This window comes from Phacochoerus africanus, chromosome 9 (assembly GCF_016906955.1).
Source record: "Phacochoerus africanus isolate WHEZ1 chromosome 9, ROS_Pafr_v1, whole genome shotgun sequence".
NCBI lineage: Eukaryota > Metazoa > Chordata > Mammalia > Artiodactyla > Suidae > Phacochoerus > Phacochoerus africanus.
In genome coordinates this window covers 27041150-27066880 of record NC_062552.1, presented here as the reverse complement: position 1 = coordinate 27066880, position 25731 = coordinate 27041150, and the positions used below count along the sequence as shown (strand labels likewise).

The 25731-nt window shown below is 38.8% G+C and overlaps 1 protein-coding gene across 1 annotated transcript in view; it reads left to right on the top strand.

Moving 5' to 3' along the window:
• The window catches only part of HCRTR2 (hypocretin receptor 2), a 99820-nt gene that overhangs the window by 49215 nt on the left and 24874 nt on the right, over positions 1 to 25731 (top strand). The window contains exons 2-3 of the mRNA XM_047796323.1: positions 14858 to 15036; positions 23725 to 23968. Of these exons, the coding sequence (XP_047652279.1) occupies positions 14858 to 15036; positions 23725 to 23968 (423 nt within the window). The remainder of the gene's footprint in view (positions 1 to 14857; positions 15037 to 23724; positions 23969 to 25731) is intronic.

Genomic DNA, 25731 nt, shown 5'->3' with positions numbered 1-25731 from the left:
TATAATATCCCTCTGTGATTCCTATTTTGGTTGTATCATCTTTTGCTTTGTATATTTTTGAGGCTTTGATATTAGAATTGTTCTCTCTTCCTAGTGGATTCGTCCTTTTATTATTACAAAATTTCCCTCTTTAGCTCTAGTAATTCTTATTGCCTTAGCATCTTGTCCAAATTCTGATTTTAAATTTTTTTTAAATCGCCTTAAAATTTTGTCCACAATTAATTTAGCTACATCATTATTTTTTAAATTCATATTTGCACCCTTGCATTTTCCATTTTGTCACTTCCTTTTATTAAAAGTATGTTGCTTGTAAAAGCAGCATATCATTGAGTCCTTTTTTAAAAATCCTCCCAAGTAATCTTTGTTTTTCATTTGGAGTTTTAGAGTCTTTTATACGTAATATAATTACTGGTCTATTTGTTTAAATCAGTCATCTTATTTGTTTTCTTTTTGTTCCCTTTGTTCAATTTTTCTTGTCTTTTACCTTTTAATAACTAATATTCTCTCCAGTTTGGCTTGTTAAGGATTCACTTGCTCTTCTCTTAGAGATGTTCCTAGAAATGAAAACATGTCATTGACAATACAGTTTAATATAAATTAGTATTTTTAAAACTTCTTAACACTGCAATAAACCCTGCTTCTTTTTCTGCTACTCTTATTTAAACCCCACAAAACATGGTGAGGATGAAGATGTTTATTATTTTATATAGCCAATCAAAACTGATATTTATACACATATTTGTAATTTCCATTATTCTTTATTACTTTCTACATTTTTGTATTTTCAGCTGATCATTTTGTTTCTGTCTAACTCCCTTTAGTTTTTTCTTTGGTTTGGGAATGTTGTGGACAAATTTCCCCAGTTTTTGTTTGTCTGAAAAATACTTTATTTCATTTTTATTTATCAAGTATATTTTCATTAAATATGCAATTCTACATTATTGTTAATCTCAGCATGCTGAAGATGATGTGTTTTATCATTCCAATTTTTTTCTTTTGAAAATTTAGCTGTCAATCCCATTATGATACATTAATGTTGATGCAGTTTTTACATGAATTAAGATTTTTCTCTTTGTTACTGGTTTTCAGCACCTTTACTAAAATGTAACTGCACATAGTTTTCACTTATATTTGTCCTGGTTTAGATTTATAACACTTCTGATATCTGTGGATAGTTGCCTTTTTTTTTTTTTTCTGGTAAAATGGAGTGCACCTATCATAAATTTGGCACTTAAGTGCAGGGTTACATTTATTCCTGTAATATCTCATATTGTATTTCCTCCAATGCTCCACCCTGGTAAGAATGCTATGGAACCTAAAATATTAACTATATCTCCCAGCTTTGCGCCATCTTCAAATTTAATGAATATGTTCTTCTATTCCATCTTTTAAGTAATTGCTGAAAGATTGAACAGGAGTTCCCTGGTGGCCTAGCAGGTTAAGGATCCCACGTTGTCACTGCTAGAGCTCAGGCCACTGCTGTGGTGCAGGTCCAGTCCCTAGCCTAGGAACTTCCATACACTGTGGGAGTGGCCAGAAAAGTAAAAACAAAAATAATTTTTAAAAACTAAAAAAAGGTAGAACAATAAGCGATATGCAATATTGATAAATTACTAACATTAATTTGGAATGAGGTCTCTAGTGATATGTCAACATGACTCTAGCTTTTCATTAACTTAAAAAATTATTGGATAATATCTCTCCTTGGCCAAGATATTTTTCAGTATTGTTTCTGCCTCATTTTACTTCTCACATATCCAGTTACATGTGTTTTAGAATTTGAATCATGTATTACTCATGTTATTTCTGCATTTTCAATTTTTTTTTCTCTTTGTTGTTTCGTTTGGATACCTTTCTGTTAGCCTGGATAGTTCTAGAGGGTGGCTCTCTCTATCTGATCTTCTGTTGAATTTACAGTTAACACATTTTTAAATTCTACAATTTCCCTTTAATATTTTTCTATTACTTATTAATAGTCTACCAAATATCACAACATTTCTTGAATTTATTAATCCAATTATTTTTAAATTTATGAAAGACATATTCTTTTCTATTCCTATAGACTTTGGTCTTGTAGTATTGCTTTCTTGTCTGCCTGACACTTTTTTTATTGAATGAGTGACAGCTCATACACAACCTTGTAGAAATCATTTGATAGTCTAGATAACATTATGTTCTTTTGCAGAGAATTTGCTTTTGCTTTGGCAGGCAGTGAATATTGAGACAGAAGAACCTCTATCCAATCAGGAAGTGAAGATATTTGAAACTGGGCTAGATACTTTAGGAGCACTGGTCTCCTTCAGGCTCATCTCTACCAGCATTTGCTCTTTGGGGTTGCTGCTGAAAGCCAGGGTTGCTTACTTAGTTGATAGACCTGGAGCTCCAGCTATTGCTCTCTGTTCAGTAAGACTGTTCATGTTCCTGCTTAGCTTCTCATATTATTGGCTGCTACATTTTATTCTCAGTCATTAGCTGGTGCTTGCCAACTGCCAAAAGCTTTGAGATGGAAAGAGGTGCTGAATGTCAGACAAATATCTATCTTCTTTCCTTTTCGCCAGCATACAAACCTTTCAAGTCTTTTTTGCTTTGGAAGCTTTCCGATGTTGTAAAGAGATGTGTCACACTCCCAGTTATTTTAGATGGGAGGTTCTCTCTGCAACAAGTCGATCTGTCCTAACTAGAAATGTAAACTGTTTCGTAATAGTAAAACCAATGGACTATTCAGAACTGTAATATTTAACACTCGGAGGAATATTGGCACTTTTTGGATATTTGCCAGCCAAGATTATCTGGCTGAAATTGCACAGTTCTCTGGGTATGACTTAGGTCTTTCCCTTCTTACTCTACCTCTTGGTTGATCTTTTCCTTACTCAACCAGCTTTAACCACTATTGCTATTCTGATGAATCCCAAATATGTGCCTGTAACTGAACTATATCTCCTGAAATACAGACCCATAAATCCAAATGCCAAATGGATATTGACGGTAAGATAACTCACAAGTGTTTCAAACTCACATATACAAAATGGAATTTCTCATCTTCTATCCCTATTTCCAAATGAAACTGCCTCATTCTCCTTTGTTTCATAGCTCCGTGGGCAATATGCTCCTCTCCACAACTGCCAAGCAATGTACCTGGTTATTATCCTCAGTCCTTCTTAACTCTTTCATCCTCATATCTAATCCCTCACCATGGCCTCATAGTCCAAGCTTATTATTTCTAGATCTCATTTATTTTTTCCCATTCTTCTGACCTTACTTTATTTCCTTGATATTCTAAAAAGTCTCAAAATTGGTCCCCTTGCTTCCTTTAAGAGCATATATGATTCCCACATTTCCTCCGTCATCTTTGAGAAATTGAGAGTCTTGTCACTCTGTTGCTTAAAATTTTTCATGGATCCTCTCCAATCTTTGGGATTAAGTCTAAATGATATAGATGCATTTCATGATCCATGAGTTGAATACGAAGTAAAGACAAAATATACAAAAATGAAAAAAAAATAGTTAGAAATTTTAGTATGGAAAGCAAGAAAGAGCCAAGAACCAGAGTTATAGCTTTGGAAATTAATCTCTAAGACATGAGAACTGAAGCTATGAAAGTAAATAATAACAAAGAAGGAAAGGGCATAGAAGAAAAAGACAAAAAAAGATCAAAGATATATATGGAGTGAAAGAGAGAACGTGTTTCTACAAAGGAGGGCAAACAAATAAGTTCCTTGAAGGCAGTATGATCCCCAGAAGTCAAGTGCCAGGGAAGGATAACTTACCCCCGTGTGCTAATTAGTGCAAAAGGGCCAAAGACAAGAACTAACCACATGTCCCTAGAGATTAGCTCTGAGGACAGGGTAGGGATCCAGATGCAGTTTTGAGAGGCTGCCCTGGGAACAAGCTCTTGTAGTGATCTACCTGTAAAGAGTGAAAAGACATGGGTAACCAAGACGTTGACACCTCCCACCCCAGACAAATTCCACTGGCATCTACCAGATGTAGCCATTAATAGAACTACGAATGTTAAGACCTTGGAGCCTTCCTCCCACTCAGGGATACCTGTTAACATCAATGCTGCTGTGGTCTCTGGCAGTTCCCATAGAGAGACCTGGTGCCCTGAGCCCCTCCTTTGCCACTCATCGACAGAGGGAGTCAAGCCCAGTTTCCCAGTTTCCTCCCTGAAGAATCTCTTCCTCCCTGAAGAAATCCCTTGCATTTCTGTTTTATAGCATTCTTCTATGTATTTTTCTCCTGGCACATTTTTGCCCATGTGAAGTTATTGTCTTTCTAAATGCCTTCCCAGACAATTTATTAACTGTGCTCTCTTTATTATTCCCCATATGTCCCCCCTGCTATCAACATGAGAGTTCCTGCCTATGTTAAAATAATGAGCTGGTGCCAATGAGAACAAATTTGTTAAATTGTAGACGTTTATGTTTTCTTGCACAAACTTAGATATATTCAAAGCATTGTTGTCTGTGCTTATATAGTAACTTTTCAAAAGTTTGCTTTCTCTTAATATTAGATAACCTTGGCGGGGGTGGGGGGAGGAAGGAGAGCATATTTCACACCACAGATGTGCTTCTTGGTAGTGTTGAATCTGTCAGACTTTGCAAGAAAAAGAGTGACATCTCTGCCCACAGCTCTTCTGAGCACAGACAGGGAGGTTCATAGACAACCTTGCCCAAGTGTAGGTGGAGACGGGAGATTGAGTCAGGAATTATGGCGCATTAGCCCGGGAAGAGAAGGAAGCAAAACTGAAAATAGGAAGGAGTGCCAACACTAGGGAGGAGGGGTGAAATGGAGATGAGGAAAAGGAAAGTAACTCAGGATTTCATGAAGACTTTGTTTTACTCTAGGAGGACCCACCCATAGTCGATTTCCCTGTGCCTTAAATCTATACGCTGCAATGACTCTGGATTACTCCATCCTTGCTTTCAAGAGAGATACCCCATGGCAGTTAAATATATGCTCTCTTCTATGTGTCTTCAATTGCTTTTCTGTTGTTGTTTTTCATTTAGAAAACTAGTTTTAGTTCATCTCATTTATTTGTATTTAATTTAAAAGATGTTTAAAGATGTTATTTTATTCATTCTATTCTTCCTTAAAGATTCTTTTTGGTCTAGAAAATCCCATTTGAAACAAATATATTTATTTATACATTATAAAGAGCATTTCAATTGATTTAATGTTTGAAACTCACCTCTGGCATGACAGGGGTAAGCAGTTTCAAAGGCTTTCACTGACACTTTGTGGCAAAACATGGAACTACAGTATTTTTGGAAGTTGTTTATTTTATATGTATGATAAAATATGTTTATTTTATATGTGTGATATAAAAAATAATAATCAAGACTATTACATTTAGAATGAATGAGCAATGAGGCCCTACTGCATAGCACAGGGAACTGTATCCAGTCTCTTGGGATAGAACATGATGCAAGATAATATGAGGAAAAGAATGTATGTACATATGTATGAGTCACTATGCTATACAGCAAAGTTAATGCATCCCTGTAAATTTACTATACCCAAATAAAAATAAATGTGGTTTTAAAAATCAAGGAATTGTCATTTTATATATCTATATACATACATATGTACATTAAATAAAGAACAGTCAAGAAATTGAATAACCGTTTAAGATAATCTCTAAATTACAATATCACAACCTACTACAAACAATACTTTGATTTCAGAAAGAAACTTAAATTATACCTAAAAAAACATGCTTTGCTATCTTTAATAGCCATTAATGTATTGGCACTGCACTATATTTGAAAAGTTGTGTTTTCTTTTTTATTGTATTTTTAATTTTTTGTCTTTTTAGGGCTGCACCTGCAGCATAAGGAAGTTCCCAGGCTAGGGATGGAATCGGAGCTATAGCTGCCGGCCTACGCCACAGCCACGCCAACGACAGATCCGAGCTGAGTCTTCAACCTACACGAGAGCTCATGGCAACGCTGGATACTAACCCACTGAGCAAGGCCAGGGATCGAACCTGCGTTCTCATGGATACTGGTCAGATTTGTTTCCCCTGAGTCATGATGGGAACTCCGTGTTTTCTTTCATTATTTTAGCTATTAACAAGTTTTTTAAAAAATCATAAAATGACCAATTAGATTGTCCCTTGGAATCTTCATTCTCTGTTAAAGATTTTTTTTTTTTTTTTGTCTTTTTCGCAATTTCTTTGGGCCGCTCCCGCGGCATATGGAGGTTCCCAGGCTAGGGGTCCAATCGGAGCTGTAGCCACTGGCCTACGCCAGAGCCACAGCAACGCAGGATCCGAGCCGTGTCTGCAACCTACACCACAGCTCACGGCAACGCCGGATCCTTAACCCACTGAGCAAGGGCAGGGACCGAACCCACAACCTCATGGTTCCTAGTCAAATTCGTTAACCACTGCGCCACGACGGGAACTCCTGTTAAAGATTTTTGAGGAACATTATTATTGGTTCAAAATGTTATTTCCCAAATTATTGTTTATTTTTTCAATGAAAATGATTTTTTTTAATTGTGATAAATACACAGAATTGAAAATTTACCTCTTTAACCATTTTTAAGTGTACAGTTTTTTGGCAGTAAGCATATTCATATTGTTGTACAGCCATCGCCACTAAATATCTCCAGAACTTTTTTCATCTTGCAAAACTATAATTCTTTTGACTTAATAACAGCTCATTCTCCCCTCCTCCCAGACCCTGGCAACCACCATTCTCCTTTCTTGTTTTAAGGGATTTGACCACCCTAAGTATTTCGTATAAGAAGAATCATACAATCATTGTCATTTTGTATCTGGCTTATTTTGCTTCACATAATATCCATAACTGGGTGAATGTTAAAAAATCACTTTGAAAATATTTAAACTAACCTGAAACATTTAGGAGAGATCTTTTTCGAGATGCTCAGTAAGATACCAATTATATACCATGCGCAATCTCCTCTTGATAGCATAATATCTATTATTAGACCTAAGCATACATTTAATAAGAGATGCAGTCTCACCAGCAGATTAACAGCATATCGCTTAGTTTACATTTTTCCAAGTGCAAGGATTGATTTGAGAGAAACTCTGTCCCTATGTAGCCTGACAGATACTAAAACAAAAGCCAGTTTACCATAAGTGCAGATTAAAATTGCAAAGATTGGGTCAATTTGCTGCACCACAGAAATTGAAGAAACATTGTAAATCAACTATATGTTAACAAAAAAAAATAAAAATTTTTTAAAAATTTGAAAAAGAAATATGCCTAGTCAGAATTGAGATGTGCTATGGTGTAAAATACAACCAGATATCAAACACTTGGAAAGTATCTCAAAATTTTAATATTGATTACATTTGAAATTATGCTATTTTCAATATATTGAATTCCAGAAAATATATAAACAAGATTTTTAAAAATCCCAAAGACCCTTTTATACTAATATATTCTTTTCCCATTTGAAAGTCAGTTTAATCTTTGGCCCATCCAATAACAGGCAAAGGGGTCAGGTCATTTTTGAAGAGGGTATCTTTATATTACGCTTTAAATCCCTCCCTGCATCACAGGTGGCAGATGTTCTCATATGGCTGAGGAATTACATTCCATCTGTCAGTCCTGCAGAGAAAAAAATGGGAGCTCTGTTATCATCGGATTCTTACAGAAGTGAAGATGGGGGGTGAAAGAGCAAGGGATAAATGGACTTTCATCTTCTTGGCCCCTCTGCATCTCAAATATCTCTATTTCCATCAAGTTGGAATTGCCTTCCAGCTGCATCCCTGTCTCCTGCTATCTCCTTTCTCCCTTCTGTGCCCAGCTACTCCTCATGTGTTGCTGGTTAATGCAGGCAGATTTGTAACTGCAGCCTAACCACAAACTAACTTTAATATTGGTATATCATGACCAGTTGGGGAACTGATTTCAAAAACAGTACCACGCTCATGGTCTTGCAATATCAGAGGCTCATCAAGAGTACAGTATATGGAGAATTGAGATCCAAGAAAATAATTGGCAGGCAACTAAGTTCTCTGTCAAATGTCAGGCTTTACTCAAAAGGAATGAAGAAAAGAAATGCTCTGTCGACTTGGGGTTTTTTTCTCCTTTTAAAGAACCTCCTGGGTAGATTGCTATACCAATGGCAGCAACACAGGTACGCTGATGAACAAGTCAATTTCATGAATATTAATTTGTTGCAAAGTAAGTTCTGGGCAGTGTTTGTGTTGGGAGGAAAGCTGTAAAAACCAAGTAGAGTAAGAGAAAGAAAAATCCCAGGTCTAAATGAAAAAGAGCCTTGTACCAGTTGAGAAAATACAAACACTAATAATAATCCATAACTTTAGAATGTGATTACCAGGAAAGGTATAAGAAGTAACGTGGTTTTTGAAAGGGAATAAGTCATCTTGAGTTAAACTAATTCAGTGAAATTTTGTGAAACAAACTTTTTTGTTTGACTGGTTTGGTTTTGTTTCTTGGTTTTATTTATTTATTTATTGGTAGCATTTAATTAGTTGAAAAAGGGGTTGAAATGGAATGTGGTCATTTCTAAAAAGGAATTTGCATTGCGTTAGCAATAGCATGGTCATACAAAGTGAGATAACAAACTTATCCTACAGTTCTGAATTTTTGTTCCTTTTTTTTTTTTTTAAGGGCTAAACAGCTCTATCAATTCTTTTTCTTTTTTGCCTTTTTTTTTTTTGTCTTTTCGGGACCACACCCAAGGCATATAGCATTTCCCAGGCGAGGGGTTTAATGGGAGCTGCAGCTGCCAGCCTATGCCACAGCCACAGCAACATGGGATCTGAGCTGCAATTGCGACCTACACCGCAGCTCACAGCAACGCAGTATCCTTAACCCACTGAGCAAGGCCAAGGACTGAACCCGAGTCTTCATGGATATTAGTCGAGTTCATTACTGCTGAGCCATGACAGGAACTCCCAGTTCTGAGTATTTTATGGGCAGCGTTGCAAAAGGGAAAAGTTCAATGAGAACTGAGTGATAGAATGGTCATCTGAGAATTTTTACTTACCCCAGAAGAAAAGGGAGAGACCCCCCTAGTGAAATGAAAGAATTAGTATAACTAGAGTAAATGGTATCAATGGATAAAACGGATAAGCGTAAAGAAAGGCAACATGGAAAGCCAACATATTAGGAGGTTATTGCCATGCTCTAGGTAATGGTTACCACAATATGACCAGGTATTTGCAGTAGGAGTAGAAAAACAATTACAGAGGATTTGGAGGATTTTAAACATAGGTTATTCGAGAAAAACAGGAAGAATGTTATACTTCAGAGAAATATAATGTCCAGGAAGAGAATATGGGAAAAGATGATGAATTTAACTTTGCATAAATTTGCTGAACTATCAGGAGAAGGTGGTGTTTCCCTTGAATTTTTGATATTTTGAATAGAGACATGAATAAACAAATGGAGAGCTGTTCAACCCAAATTTAGGGGATAGGCACCTAAAGTTCTGGATAGCGAACTCACTTAGGGATAGTAAATGCTGGTGATCTGCGGTATTTTCACAATAAGGAGACGGGTCATGAGAGCAATGCTACTGCTCTTATGTGTGAAGGACCTGGCAATGTTCAACCCAGAGAAACGAAGTCTTGGGAAATAGGCACAGTCATGCTCTTTAACATTTCGAGTGTATGTAATGTGAACCCCATACCGAAGATATTTTAAATGGCACAATAGTATTATCGAACATAAAAGTCCAACTTCAAATTTCTCCCCTTGTCCTAATAATATTCTTCAGAGATTAATTTTTTCCCCTTTTTGCTCCCCAAGATTCAGAGATAAGGAAAGATCTACAGGAGGGAGCCATTTTCTAATAATTGTATACATACATGATCCAAAAACGTGTGACGTGGCTGTCAAGAAAGCTACCGAGACCTCAGGCTGTTTTACGAGAGCGATATTGATGAAAGGCAACCACCCTGTTCTTTGCCGCCTATTAGACCACAGCTGGAAGTGTGCGTGCAGTTGCAGATAGCTCATTTAGAGCCACCACTGGTCATCTGGAGCGTGCGCAGAATAAAGGAAGCAGGGTGATGGGAGATGCAATGCCCTGCAGGTGCACAGGAGGGTTCTGAAGATATTTAGCCTGGGTTAGCAAAGGCTTAGGGAAGAGTCATAGCTATGGTCTTTAACAATTTGAACGGCTATTGTTTTAGGTTGAATTGTGTCTCCACAGAAAAATATGATGAAGTCCTAACGCCTAGTACCTCAGAATATGACTTTATTTGGAAATAGGGTCACTGCAGATATAACAAGTTATAAATACCTCATACTAGGATAGGGTAGACCCCTAATCCAATATGACTGAGGTCCTTATAAAAAGATGGCCATGTGAAGACAGAGACACAGAAGGCTGCTGTGCGATGATGGAGGCAGAGGTTGCATGATCAGCTGCAAGTCAAAGAGCACCAGAGATTGCTGGCAAACTCCTGGAAGCTAGGAAGAGGCAAGGACAGATTTCCTAGAGGTTCTAGAGGGTTGGGTGACCTCCCACACACCCCAGGGCTGAGGGGTTGTGACCATCACCCAGCTGAGCTCAGAGAACAGAGCATCAAGCCACAGATGATAATTAAATCTTAAAATGTTATAGAATTTGCTCTGCTGCATTGAAAACTTACTTTGGACCAGTGACCTCTTTTACTTCCAATTTCTCCAGTTTAAATTGGAAATGCCACTCTTTCCTTACCCCATCATTGCATTTCAGAAATAGGTAACTTGTTTTCTAGGTTTCACTGTCTCACAGATGGAGAGGAACTGTACCCTGGGAAGGACCATACCCCAAATCTCACCCATTCTTGACTTAGATGAGATTTGGAATTTAGAGTTGATACTGAAATAGGTTAAGAATTTGAAGGGCTGTCAAGAGAGTGAACTACTGTCTTTTGCATGTGGGAAGAACATGGGGGCCCAGGGGCCGACTATTGTAGGTTGTGTACCCCCCAAAATATGCTAAAGTGTTAACCCCCATATATCCACGTGTGATCTTATTTGGAAATGAGGTCATTGCAGATATGATTAGTTAAGATGAATCATACTGGAGTATGGTTAATATATTATAATCCAGTACACTGGGGTCCTTATAAGAAGTTGGCCAAGTGAGTACAGAGAGGCAGGAGAATGCCATGGGACTATGGAAGCAGAGATTGGAGTCACAGGCTACATCCCAAGGGGTTAAAGAAGGCCATATTTGCCAGCAAACTACAAGAAGCCATGAGAGAGGCAAGAAAGGATTGCCCTACCAATTTCAAAGGGAACTGGGCTCTGCTAGATTTTGGACTTCCACGTCCCTAGACTTGTGGGACAACAAGTTTATGTTGTCTTGAAACACCCAACCTGTGGTACTTTTTTAATGCAGCCCTGGGAAACTGATATAGGTGCAATGTAGAAAAAGAGAGATAAGGTTATTCCTTGAGTTCTAGGAAAGAATAAAGAACCCATGGTGAGGCCACTATGGGGAACAATATGGAGGTTCCTTAAAAAACTAAAAATAGAACTGGTGTATTATCCAACAATCCCAATCTTAGACATACATCCAGGAAAAACTATAATTCAAAAAATATACATGTGCCTCGATGTTCATGTTGCAGCACTGTTTACAGTAGCCAAGATGTAAAATCAACCTAAATGTCCATCGACAGAGGAATGGATAAAAATATTTTGTGTGTGTGTGTGTGTGCGCACGTGCGTGTGTGCACAACTGTATGAATATATATCATATATAATGAATCACTTTGCAGTACACCTAAAACTGACACAATTATGTACATCAACTATACTTCAATTTTAAAAAACAGTATAAATAAATAAATAAATAAGTAACCCCTGAACAGAACTGAAAGGGAAACAGATATGGATTCAACATGAACTTGCTAGTGGTTACGGTCACCACAAAAATGAAGTCAAGGGCTTAAGCAAGTCATAAATCCCCTGCTATTAAGGATGTTCAGACAAGATGAATCAGGAATGTTGCGGAGGTGACTGATGCATCAGATAGCAAACTGAAGGCTCTCCAACTCCAGAATTCTATGAACTACATTAAAGCCCTGCCAAGGAGAGATTGGCAGCTGCCTTTTACCTCCTGCTTCAATAGTAAATAGCAGTACAAGAGAACAGCATGCATGGTGAATAAGATTAAATCTAAGCTCGGCATTTAGCAGCTGTTTGTCCTTAGGTGGGTCCATAACCTCTCCAGCCTCAGTTTCCCACACATTAAACAGGGATATTAACAGTGATGATTTCTTAGTTTTATTATGAAGATTAAACTAGTTAATAATTTAAATCACTTAGAACAGAACCTGGGCCATAGTAAGTCCTTACAGAAGTGTGGGTCGCAGATCTACTTGCTCTCGCGTTGGTTAGACTTAATAATACATCAGTGCTGAACTCCCATCTCTACCATTCCTCATCTCTAAAATAGGGAAAATTGGGAGTCAAACTAAAACTGATTGTATTTTTTTCTTTTGTTTTTAGGGCTGCACCTGTGGCATATGGAAATTCCCAGGATAGGGGTCGAATCGGAGCTGCAGCTTATGGCAACATTGAATCAGAGTTGCAGCCTATGGCAATGCCTGATCCTTAACCCACTGAGGAAGGTCAGGGATTGAACCTACACCCTCATGGACATTGTCAGGTTTTAACCTGCTGAGCCACAACATGGACTCCAGAACTGACTGTATTTTTTATGTCTCGTTCTCTTTTCTCAATCCAAAATTGCACCATTTGGACCAATTATTGACCAAGTATCAGAAATGTGATACTTTTGTTAATCTTCTCATAACAAGCCATGATAATGTGTTAGTCATCTGCTAAGATGGGTCTGTGCTTGTGTGTGTGTTTATGTTTTCAGTGTTTCTAAGAAACAAATGGTTCAGCAGCAGCATTTTCAGACAATAAAGACTACATTCACCCTAAGAGAGCTCACTCAAGTTTTTGGTACTTTTGTGCTGGAGTTAGAGGAAGATGTGAAGTTTTCAAATTTAATTCCTCAGAAATTCAGGTACTTCATTAAATTAGCATCCGTGGTTAACAGAAGGGTATTTTTCAGCATATGGAACTCATAATAACTGGTGCATAATTGTCAAAAAGAAATCCCCACTCAGTGACTTAAATTTAACAAGATGTGCTTTTATATCTTCACAGCATAAGGTTACTAATCACTGCATCATTTGGGGTGCATAGGCGACAGCACTGACAGGTTAATGATACACCAGGTAAATTCAGTTACTTTCAGTGAAGCAATCCCATCAAGAGATGTGGGTAGCCGTGCATATTGTACGGTGCCTAACCTATATCATTCTGGAACCAGTGATTATGTAATCTTTGGGTTCATCAGACAGAGGGAGGATGGAGAATCAAGGAACAAGATGTTCTTTCCGTAAAAAGCAGCTGAGTGAGAAGAACAACTTTTGAACATGGAGATACATCAAAGCACAGTGAGGACGCCTTGGCTATGAATGTATTGAAAAGAGAGAGGATTGAGTTTCTAGGATTTGTATGTGCTTTTTTATAACTTCTTCATATTTGCAAAACAAGTCAACCAGTGGGGTGCAAAGACCAGCTCTTCACTGTTTAAGTCCAGTTGTAAATGTGGTTCTTTGCTTTATGAGCCATTTGTCTTCAAAGAGGTTCCAGGAAATCCCTGTGTTTCAATGACCTCATATATACAACTTGAGTAACGGTGTCTTCTCTTGGGATTATCATTGAGATTAAAGGACCTAAGGATATAACCATCCACCTCAGTATTTGGCAGCAATGGGGACTTTTGTCTTTTGTCTTTAAACCTCTTCATCTCTTAAAAGTCCCAAAGGCAAAGTTTGGGACCAGATATGGGTCGAGGCCATGGGTGAGGCAAACACTGCACTTCATTGAAAAAGAGCAAGCTCCCCATTCATCTTAAATCAGTAACTATTTCTTGAGTATCTACTACATGCTGACCCCTGAAGGAACAGAACAACAAATCAAAGGATGTTCTTTAACGTCTGGAGAACAAAATTCGAAAATCAAGTAAAAACAAACACAGTTTGATGATCCATTGAGAAATGTCTTCCAAGGTAAATGAACTGATTTTAAGCATATAGTCATCATTCATACAGATTGACTAATTCAATGGAAACAGCACAGCAAGCACTAAAGAACTAAATAGTATTTCGTCATCACTACCAATTTTCTTTTTTTCTTTTTTTTTTTTCTGTCTTTTGTCTTTTTAGGACCACACCTGGGGCATATGGAGGTTCCTAGGCTAGAGGTCAAATCAAAGCTATAGCTGCTGGCTACAGCCACAGCCATAACCACAGCAATCCAAGCCACATCTGCGACCTATACCACAGCTCTCAGCAACACCAGATCCTTAACCCACTTAGCACGGCCAGGGATGGAACCTGCATTCTCATGTCCTCATGGATACTAGTTCGGCTCGTTAACCACTGAGCCATGATGGGAACTCCTTTTTTTTTTTTTTTGTGCCAATTTTCTTCATTTAGTTACTACCTTGAGTCTGTCCAGCCTGCTGTTACAAGGACCATAAAGCGAAGGATTTATAAGCAACGGAAGTTTGTTTGTCATAGTTCTGGAGGCTGAAAAGTCCAAGATCAAAGCTCTGGCAGATTCAGTATCTGGGGACAGCCCACTTCCTGGCTCCTATGCAGCAGATTTTTGCTGAATCCTCCCGTGGTAGAAGGGTGAACAATCTGCATTCCTTTTATAAGGACTTAATGCCATTCGCAAGGGCTCCACCCTCATCAACTAATCGCCTCCCAAAGCCCAACCTCCTAAGACCAGCAAGCTGGGGTCAGGGTCTTAATATATGAATTTCTGGGGGGTACAAGTGTTCAGTCTATAACAGTTCCTATTCCTTTTTCTTTCCAAACTAGTTTGTGTGGCCGTGTGGAAGAACCACCACATGAGGACGGTGACCAATTACTTCATTGTCAACCTTTCTCTGGCGGACGTGCTCGTGACCATCACCTGCCTCCCAGCCACGCTAGTGGTGGACATCACGGAGACCTGGTTCTTCGGACAGTCCCTCTGCAAAGTGATTCCTTATTTACAGGTAATTGCTTTGCACACGTTTTTGGTTCAAACACAGAAACTACCCAAAAAGTCATCTTCGATTAGAGTATGGCCCAATGGCAAATTATCTACTGAACTAATAAAGAAACAGAGTTGCCTATGACATTAACAAACTTAAGGAAAATAATACTAGAGACTTTCAGGGGAAACAGGGTAAGTTCTGTATAAAAATAAAACATCAGAATCCTCAAGTCATCAATAGATGCTGCACAAACCTTCTACATCATTGACCTCTAATTTTCTGGTTATAGAATAAGGCACTTGAACAAAGGAATGATTGAGCCTTTCCCAGTCCAAGTAATTGATGACCATCTGCTTTTATAAGTAGTCTCATTTAATACTGAGAAATTAAGAGCTGTCTGATCAAAACAGTGCAGCGAACAGGTTTTAGTCTAAGTTCTGAATTAAACTACCAGGTTTGGAATCTCTGTTCTGCCATTGCCCAACTGTATGCTACTGAGGCAAAGACATAAGCTCTTTGAGATACACTTCTTTTAAAAGATTACTAATTTTAATTATCGTTATTATTGCTGGATTTGGGCCTCTGCTCACCAGTGCCAAATAGAAAGGTGGAGACAGAGTTTTGGGTGAAGAAGAAAAAGATAGCTCTATTGCTTTGCCAGCCAAAGGGAGCCACAGCAGGCTAGTGCTTCAAAGAGATGTCCCCCTTGGAAAAGACTGGGAGTGAAAAATAGGGCCATTGATAAGGACCAAGATAGATGGGAGCTTGCATTGTTTTTCAAGCTAGTGTTTGGGTGGTCCCAGGATTGGTTCTGAAATGAAGAATGCTTCATCAGCATCTTCCATTTGTTGGGGGTTTCAATTCTGTGGAAGAACTCAAAAGTATTGTTATCCATATTCCTTGAGGAGGAACCAGGACCCTGACTCAAGGCTGTGCTATTGTCTCTTGACTGCTCCTCCCTGGTCTCTGTATCCCCTCCCTTTCCTGATTAGCAACTGTTGGAACCTACTTTTTGGAACTCAGAGAAAGTCATGGAGGCCAATTCCTGTTCTCAAAAAATGAGAAATGAGGGATACATAGAAGCTTGTGTGCTCAGGAGCCCCTCAGGACTCTGCTGTTTCATTATCTCAGGTGGTTGTGGTGCTCCTTTACTTAATTTATATAAGCCACTTTGCATAGGGATTACTCTCTGGAAAACTGTGACCTTATAAAGACACAGTATGTTCTCAATGAACATCAATCCTCATCATCTTCCTCAGATGTTTTATCGTTCTGTTCCGAAAGCAGATTTTGCTAGAACTGGTTCCACTATAAGAAATTAAGAGCAGGGAGTTCTCATTATAGCACAGTGGAAATGAATCCAACCTAGTATCCAGGAAGATTCAGGTTCAATCCCTGGCCTCGCTCAATGGGTTAAGGATCTGGCATTGCCGTGACCTGTGCTGAGGTCACAGACGCAGCTCAGATCCTGTGTTGCTATGGTCGCGATGTAGGCCAGCAGCGGTAGCTCCAGTTCGACTCCTAGTCTGGGAACTTCCATATGCTGTGAGTGCAGCCCTAAAAGTGCAAAAAAAAAAATTAAGACCAAATACGTTCAGAGAGTAATTTTCTTTTTTTTTCTTTTCTTTTTTTTTTTTGGCTTTTTGCCTTTCCTTGGGCCACTCCTGTGGCATATGGAGGTTCCCAGGCTAGGCGTCAAATCGGAGCTGTAGCCACCTACACCAGAGCCACAGCAACGTGGAAGCCGAGCCACATCTGTACACCACAGCTCACAGCAATGCTGGATCCTTAACCCACTGAGCAAGGCCTGGGATCGAACCTACAACCTCATGGTTCCTAGTCAGATTCGTTAACCACTGAGCCACGACGGGAACTCCGAGAGTAATTTTCTGATTGATATTTTGATGACTCTAAAATCTTCAAACATTTTTCCAAAGCTGATGTCCACAGTCATGGTACTAAAACACATGGATTTCCTTTAGCAATTGGACAGTGAGTGAATGGTGGCCACTCTCTACTGGTTCCCATGAGCATCCTCCACCCCCTCCCCCAAGTTCTTATTCTATCTAGTCTCCCAGATCATATCATAGTATTTTCAGGAAATGAAAATATGCCCCAATGATGACAAGCTGGAGCACAGGGTATAATTGAATCTAGACACAGATCTTACACTTTTCAGATAAATGGACTCAAAATGGATCATTGGCCTAAAGGCAAAATGCAAACTATGGAAAGTCTAGAAGATAAAACAGGAGAAAGGCTAAAAGATCTTGGACATATTGATGACTTTTAAAATATAACAACAAAGGCATGATGCTTGAAATAAATAATTGATAAGCTGACCTCATTAAAATTAGAACTTCTGTTCTGCAAAAGTCAATGTAAAGGAAATGAAAAGACAAGGCACAGACTGAGAGAAAATATTTTCAAAAGACACGCAGTTATCTAATATATACAAAAAGTTGTTAAAACTAAACAATATGGAAGCAAACAATTGGATTAAAAGAAGGTGAAAGACCTTAACAAACACATCACCAAAGAAGACATACAAGTGGTAAAGAAACATTTGAAAAGATGCTTCTCATGGTATATCGTCAGTGAAATGCAAATTGAAACAATGATATACCACTCTATACCTTTTAGAATGGCTAAATTCTGGAACACTGACAATACCAAAAGCTGACAAGGATGTGGAGCAAGAAACAAGTAACTCTCCTTAAGCATTGGTGGTAATGCAAATTGTTACAGCCACTTTGCAGGACAGTTAGGTTTTGGGGGAGTTTTGTTTGTTTACAAAACTAAATATAGTGCCAACATACAATCCAGCAATTGCATTCCTTGGTATTTACTCAAAAAAGTTGAAAATTTATATCCACGCAAAAACTTACATGCAAATATTTATAGCAGTTTTATTCATAATTACCAAAACTTGAAAGTAACCTAGACGTCCGTTAGTAGATGAATGGATAAATAAACTGGAGTACAACCAGACAATAGGCTGTTATTCAGTGATTAAAAGAAATGAGTTATCAAGCCATGGAAAGACATGGATGAATATGAAATACTTATTGCTAAGTAAAAGAAGCCAATTTGAAAAGGCTATGTACTGCATAATTCCAATAATAGGACATTCTGAAAAAAGGACAATACTATGGTGACTGTAAAACTATGAGTGGTTGCCAGCGGTTGGAAGAGATGAACAGGAAGAGCACAGAGGACTTTGAAGGCAGTATAATGTATAATGGTATAATACTGGATATATGTCCTTATACATTTGTCCAAATTCATAGAACATAGAACATAGAGAATGTATTGATTATGAGGTACCAATGTAAGGTCACCAATTGTATCAAATATACCACTTGGGCGAGGTGTGTTGATAATGGCAGAGGCTAAATGGGAACAGGGGGTTTACAGAAATCTCTGTACCTTTCCTTCAATTTTGCTGTGATCTTAAAAGTACTCCAAAAAATAACATCTTAATAAAAACAAAAGTTGAGGGAGACCACAAACAGCCCATTCCTAGGAGTTATATTAATTAGGCTTTGGGGATCTGTACTGTTACAAAGAGATTTTTAGCTCACCAGTTCTTCAATGACCTGTTATCAAGAGAAGCAACAATTTTTGACATCAGACATCACTGATAGAATAGTAGGTGGAAAATGCCAGGGAATTTATAAGTTTCATTGCAAACATGAAGTTTAACTATAAGGTTAGTTTGTGTCAATCGCCTAAAAACCATGAGGGGGTTGCAAAAATAAACTATAGCAAAACTATAGTACATTGAGCAACAGAGGAAAATATCCCCTTGCTAGGGAGAAGGGGGGAAACCAGTAAGCGAGGGAATTTATGGTGTTTGCATGGAGAGACTGAGAAAATCATAAGTACCAGAGAAATCTAATATCTCACCATGTCTGTGGTACTTTCAGCAAATTTTTCTTGGTTCCAATAACCACCCCTGGGGAAACTTAGGGGAACCTCTTCTGTTTCAAGATGGCTTAAGTTGCCCAAAATCTTCAATTGGCTGAGATAATATTTCATGCTCTCTCTATAAACCAAAAGATGTCATAATGGAGAGTTGGGTGATGGGGTGGGATGCATTACCCTGCAGTAGGTGCAGCCCTGCTCCAGTTCACAGTGATACCTTTGTATAGACTAAGTATTTTAGATTCTCCTAGGTGGATTCAAGGACAGACTGAAAGCAATGTGTAACCAACGAATGATGCAGGGCTTGGGTCTTCCTTAATGTTTGTCATTGACAGTATTCTTTTGAGCAGCACAATTTAAATCTTACAGTTGAAAGAACATCTTCATCTCTTGACAATATCACTCTGCTTCTCTATAAACTGTGCCCAGTTTAGTCAACTCTTCAGTTGATCCTTCTCTCTATAGGCCAAGGAGAAAACTGTTGATAACCACAAGATCTGAATCAGATGGAAAAGACTAGACCCATTCATTACTTCATTCAACATAACTTCTTTCCTTTTTTTCTCTAATGGCTGCACCTAAGGCATATGAAAGTTCCTGGGCCAGGGATTGAACCTGAGCCCACAGCTATGACCAAGCCACTGTAGTCAGAGGCTTAAACCACCCCACCACAATGGGCACTCTCAGCAGAGTTTCTTGATGGAGAGTGATAAATGCACAAAAATATTGGCATACTAGTAAAACGTGTATCTCTAAAATTCTCTCAATATTTATCACAAATTTCCATAGAATTTTCCCAAATAGAACAAATAGTGCCAGTGTGCAATAAGCCAATCATTTAGATTTGAGTAGATGTTTTTTTTTTTCCCCTTAGTTGTGATGTTCTGAAACTGATGGTCCCTGATATGATGCTTATGCCTTACTGAGTATTTAAAAACATATACAAAAGTCCCAGTCAAATTTTAAGGTTATTTGGTTGCATTTAAGATGGATAGCTTTGGGCATTTACTAACGTCCTATTATTTATATGTTCTTTTTCTTTTAAATACAATTTAATACCACCTTTAGATTTATGAATACGACTAGCAAATTCTCATAAATGTTTTTTAAAATCTTGCAAATACCATCAAACTTAGCCAAATAATTAAAATGACTTACCTTTTTGTTTTTTCTTGCCACTCTCATGGCATGTGGAAGTTCTCAGGCCAGGGATCAACCAGTGCCACAGCAGCGACCTGAGCCCCTGCAGTGACAACAGTGGATCCTCAACCTGCTGCACCACAAGGGAACCCTTAAAATGGCCCTTTTGTCTTTAATCATTCCATAGGTCCAAAATCATTAACATTTATTGGGCTATTTGCTGAATAATTATCTTAAATTTCTAGAAAAAGTGTAAACTATTTCACTTTACTTCTCACGCTTACTGTAGCAGTTGGCTGCTTTTGCAGAGTGACTTTATTTTTGCAACTGCAAGAACAGTCTCGGCACAGGATATGCCAGGAAATGAACAAAAGCCAACTCAGCCGTGGGTGGTGGGACAGGCTCCCTCACTCTCTCAGTCACACTTTCCCACCTTCCAATCTAGTAGTACCTGTCATGCAAACTTGTGATTTGGCAAAATTCCATGTCTACTTGTCACAGATTTCTGAGCTCTATGCTAGCAGGAAGCTGACTCCTCCTTTAGCAAAGAAATTTTCCCACTCTCGCCTGACCACAGACAACTCATAGCGTGGGCAAAAGATCAAACACCGACAGCGGAGGGACGTTCACGTCATCTCACTGCGCTTCCCGCACAATGCTCATAATTCTCACTAGGTTCTTTTCTCAAATGAGTTACCATTAGGTCGATTTGAGCTAATATCAAAATCTCAGTGAAAAAAAAAGGCACCCGGAAGTGCACGCCCACAAGTGAAAAGCAACAACAAAACTCTCATTTATAATCACTTATGATAGGGTGCAATTTTATATCCCCTTCAAGAAAATCTTGTAAATTGGATGCTAATTGTATAGTAGAGCATAGCACACATCAGCGAAGATAGTTGTCAAACAGTGACTATTAAATCACTGATTGCCAAGGATTCAATGAACTCTGCCATTATATTAACCAAACCAGCAGGTCCTCTCATGAGAAGGCACTGCCCCCTGGCTCCACCATTGGCACTGGACCACCATCTCTCAAGTGCGCTGTGTTGAACTGATTATTACTGTCTAGTGATAGAGGGTGATGCTAGAAAGGAATTTGAATTTGAACCACACTGCTTCTATCCCATTCACCCACGTTAATTAGAATTCATGAAAAATAGATCATTTTACATTTCTAATTGCTAGAGAGGATAAATATAGCCCTGGCTCGGTACTGTGAAAGGCCAGCTGGGCAAAGCTAGATGCCACCATTCTAGTCCCAGGTCGTCAAGGGTGTGAAGGACCCTGGGTGTTGGACACATGCTCATGGAAGGAATGGACTTTGGAGGAGAAGGGGAGTGTTGGAGAAGGAGGTGTGAATGCCCTCTAAAGCAGCACCAAGGAATTCCCAGGTGCCATCAACCAACCTAAGCCTACCCTGGTAGAGTTCATCCCTTTGTGATTACACTTGAAATTAACCTCTAAGAATTTAGCATAGTTGATACCTTTGCTTATAATCTCTATGACTATTATTCACTGAAAAACAGTCTGTTCCAATTAAAAGCTAGAACCCCAAGTTTGAGTTCTAGCTTTTGCACTCTTGCTATCCTTGGAAGAGAATACCAACAGTGCAACCACCATTATCACGACCCTAATCACAATAAGAATTAACAAATGTTCCCACAGCATTTATATACCAGCCCTGGGCCAGGCATTTCATATCTCCACTGCCTCTTCCCACAATTCCATTATGCAAGTTTACAGATGAGAAAACTGAAGCACAGAGAGGCTAAGTAACTTTGCCAAGATCACACATTTAGCAAGTGTAATGGGGTGCATACCCAAGAAACCTAGTAGCAGAATTGATTTCAACCACACTCTGCTGCCTTTCCAAAAGAGAATCAAAAGAGTCAGAGTTGGCAAGAATCTTATCCTGTCATTTCACTCATTTAATAGAAAACAACAACACAATCACATTTTGCCTACACCCGTGAAGTGGGCAACCCAACACGGTGAACAAAACTGTCCCTCCTGTCATTGCTTTATTCCAACAGAGAAGATACACGATAATTAAACAAAGGAATTTACTGTAAGTGTTGAGAAGAAAATAAATAGAAATCTGTAAAAAAAAAAATGGAAAAGAGAATGAGGCTTTTTTTTAAAGAGAGTTTTGAGAGCAATATCAGAATCAATGGTCCATTTATCCAGTGTGGAAAATACCAAAAATAACTACATAAACTGACCACGTGGGGATAGGCATGCTGGACATATTTCTTCACTATTTCCTTAAAGTTTCAAGTTAAAGTGCCATTTGTGGTACTGTTAATTATATAGAAATCTGGATTGAGTGAACCTATCTGAATTTTAAAGGCAGGTTGCTTATTCCAGGAATGGGCAAACTAGGGTAAGGAAATCCATGTAGAGACTTATTTTTTACCATGATTCATGCCTCTCTTTGGGTGCAACATGTTGGAAATGAACTCATGTACAAATAGCATTTGTTATTTCCTACTTAGGAAATGAGATACTCATAATTCCAAAATGTTAATTAAATGTAATTGCAATCAGATTCTTGCATGATAATTTTAAAGAAAGCCATGCCATCATATTATTCCTTATAAGTGAAATAAATTTTTCCAGTTCAGACTAAACATGTATTTTTTTTCCATTTGAAGATAAGATTTACTCTGTCATAATGGAAGATATTATGAGAAAAAGAATATATATATGCATAACCAGGCACTTTGATGTGCAGCAATAATTGACAGAACATTGTAAATCAACTATTATAATAAAAAAGAAAAAATATATCCTCTATCAATGGAAAAGTTTTGAGATAAAATAATGATTACAATTATTTAAAGAATGCTATGTTATAAGAAAAAGATTGGCATAAGAAAGATTCTGGAGTTCCCGTCGTGGCGTAGTGGTTAACGAATCCGACTAGGAACCATGAGGTTGCGGGTTCGATCCCTGCCCTTGCTCAGTGGGTTAACAATCCGGTGTTGCCGTGATCTGTGGTGTAGGTTGCAGACACGGCTCGGATCCTGTGTTGCTGTGGCTCTGGCATAGGCTGGCAGCTACAGCTCCGATTCGACCCCTAGCCTGGGAACCTCCATATGCTGAGGGAGCAGCCCAAGAAATGGCAAAAAGACAAAAAAAAAAAAAGAAAAAAATTCTAAGATTTGTGTGGTACATATATTCAATGGGAAATGTATTTTTTTCCCTCACATATATCTAGTATTTTTTGGCAGAGGTTTTTTTTGGTTTTTTGTTTTGTTTTGTTTTGTTTTTTAATAGAAAGCACTTGCCTGAAATGTTTTTTAACAAATCTCAATCTCATTATCTATGTACCTACCTTTCTAATACAATAAAAATATTGAGAGGCGTTCCCACCATGGCACAATGGTTAAGAATCTGACTGTTCAGGTCACTGTGGAGGTGCTGGTTCAATCTCCAGCTGGGTGCAGTGGGTTAAAGGATCCTGCATTGCAGCTGTGGCCTAAGTCGAAACTGCGGCATGGATTCCATTCCTGGCCCAAGGAACTTCCACATGCCCCTGGTGCAGCCATACATTTTTTTAAAAAATAGGTACATACTGAGAGTGATCCATTAAACACCTGGTGCTTCCCTCATACTACACTGTTTTTTCTCTAGACTGTGTCGGTGTCTGTGTCTGTCCTCACGCTGAGCTGCATCGCCCTTGATCGGTGGTATGCCATCTGTCATCCCTTGATGTTTAAGAGCACAGCCAAGAGGGCCCGGAACAGCATCGTCATCATCTGGATCGTCTCCTGCATCATAATGATCCCTCAGGCCATCGTCATGGAATGCAGCACCATGCTGCCCGGCTTAGCCAATAAAACCACTCTGTTTACAGTCTGCGATGAGCGCTGGGGTGGTAAGTTCATCGTGGTCCACGAGCCTATACTTATACGACACTTGCAAATGGAACATCGGATGGGCATGGCCCTCGTAAAGCTGGCCTTGTGTATTTTATTGGCATTTGTTAATAGAGTTTTGCAAAAGCATTAAAAACAAATTGAAATGCAAAACAATGTCCCAGAATCCCTCCACGTCTCTTGACCCTCTAGAGGTATTATGCACTACTGTATACCTTTCCTGTTGTTCAGTTAGGGAGTGAAAGGGAGAGCTTATTCCACAATTCAGATTCGTTATGTTAGATTTTCTTAATGTCTCTAAAATGAAAAGGACTCCTAAGAACCCAAATATGTATTCTGGAATGATTGGCATTTTATAACATGGTAGAACATTACATTGCCTCAGGTGTCAGTTTCCTTAATAGGCTTCAAATACAACTAGATTTTTTACGCTTTAAAATGATATCCAGGAGGTTCCCTTGTGGCTTAGTGGGTTAAGGATCTGGCATCATTGCAGTGGCTTGGGGTCAATTCCTGGCCCAGGAATTTCTGTATGCCACAGGCATGGCCAAAAATAAAAAATGAAATATTTTATACCATGTCTGGAGAGTTCCTGTTGTGGCTCAGCAGGTTGCAAATCAGACTAGTATCCATGAGGATGCAGGTTGGATACCTGGCCTGACCCAGTGGTTTAGGGATCTGACGTTGCTGTGAGCTGCAGTGTAGGTCAAAGATGCGGCTCAGATCCGGTGTTGCCGTAGCTGCAGCTTTAGCTCCAATTAACCCCTTAGCCTGGGAACTTCTATATGGTGCAGGTGTGCCCTAAAAAGCAAAAAAACAAAACAAAAAATCATTCATGGCCTGGGAACATGACTGTCCTGCCTATGGACCTTTGCTGTTCTCTGAGTCAAATTAGCTGAATATGCTTTATTTATTCACGTTATATTAAACTGATAAACTTTATCACTGGCATAATTATTTTCTGATAAGAATTATATTAATTATGGATCCTTTTTGGTTTTGTATCTGATAGTTTCAGTAGTTAAATTTAAACAATCAGAAGTTTGAAAGTCTTTGTTTCAAAATTCTCAGGAACAGTCTTTGAGGTTTTTCTGTAACGAGAAACCCCTTTTTTTTTTTGGCTTTTTGCCTTTTCTAGGGCCACTCCTGTGGCATATGGAGGTTCCCAGGCTAGGGGTTTAATTGGAGCTGTAGCCGCTGGCTTACACCAGAGCCACAGCAACGTGGGATCCGAGCCAGATCTAAGACCTACACCACAGCTCACGGCAATGCCGGGTCCTTAACCCACCGAGCAAGGGCAGGGATCGAACCCACAACCTCATGGTTCCTAGTTGGATTTGTTAACCACTGTGCCACGACAGGAACTCCGGAAACACTTTTATAAATGCCTGGTAATGGCACAAATCTGGACATAGCAGAGAATGGAAGTAAATAAAATAATCCTTCCATTTCAGCATAGCATGCACTAGTTACAAAATATTGCATGAAATTTAAAGAAAACAATCTTTCTTTTTCTGGATAAGTATATAACAATGGCTCATATTTAGGGACTATAAACATTAAGAAAGCATTTGTTTATTAGAAAGGTGGATCAGGAGTTCCCTTGTGGTACAGTGAGTTAAAGATTCAGAATGCTGGAGTTCCCGTCGTGGCGCAGTGGTTAACGAATCCGACTAGGAACCATGAGGTTGTGGGTTCGATCCCTGCCCTTGCTCAGTGGGTTAACCATCCGGCGTTGCCATGAGCTGTGGTGTAGGTTGCA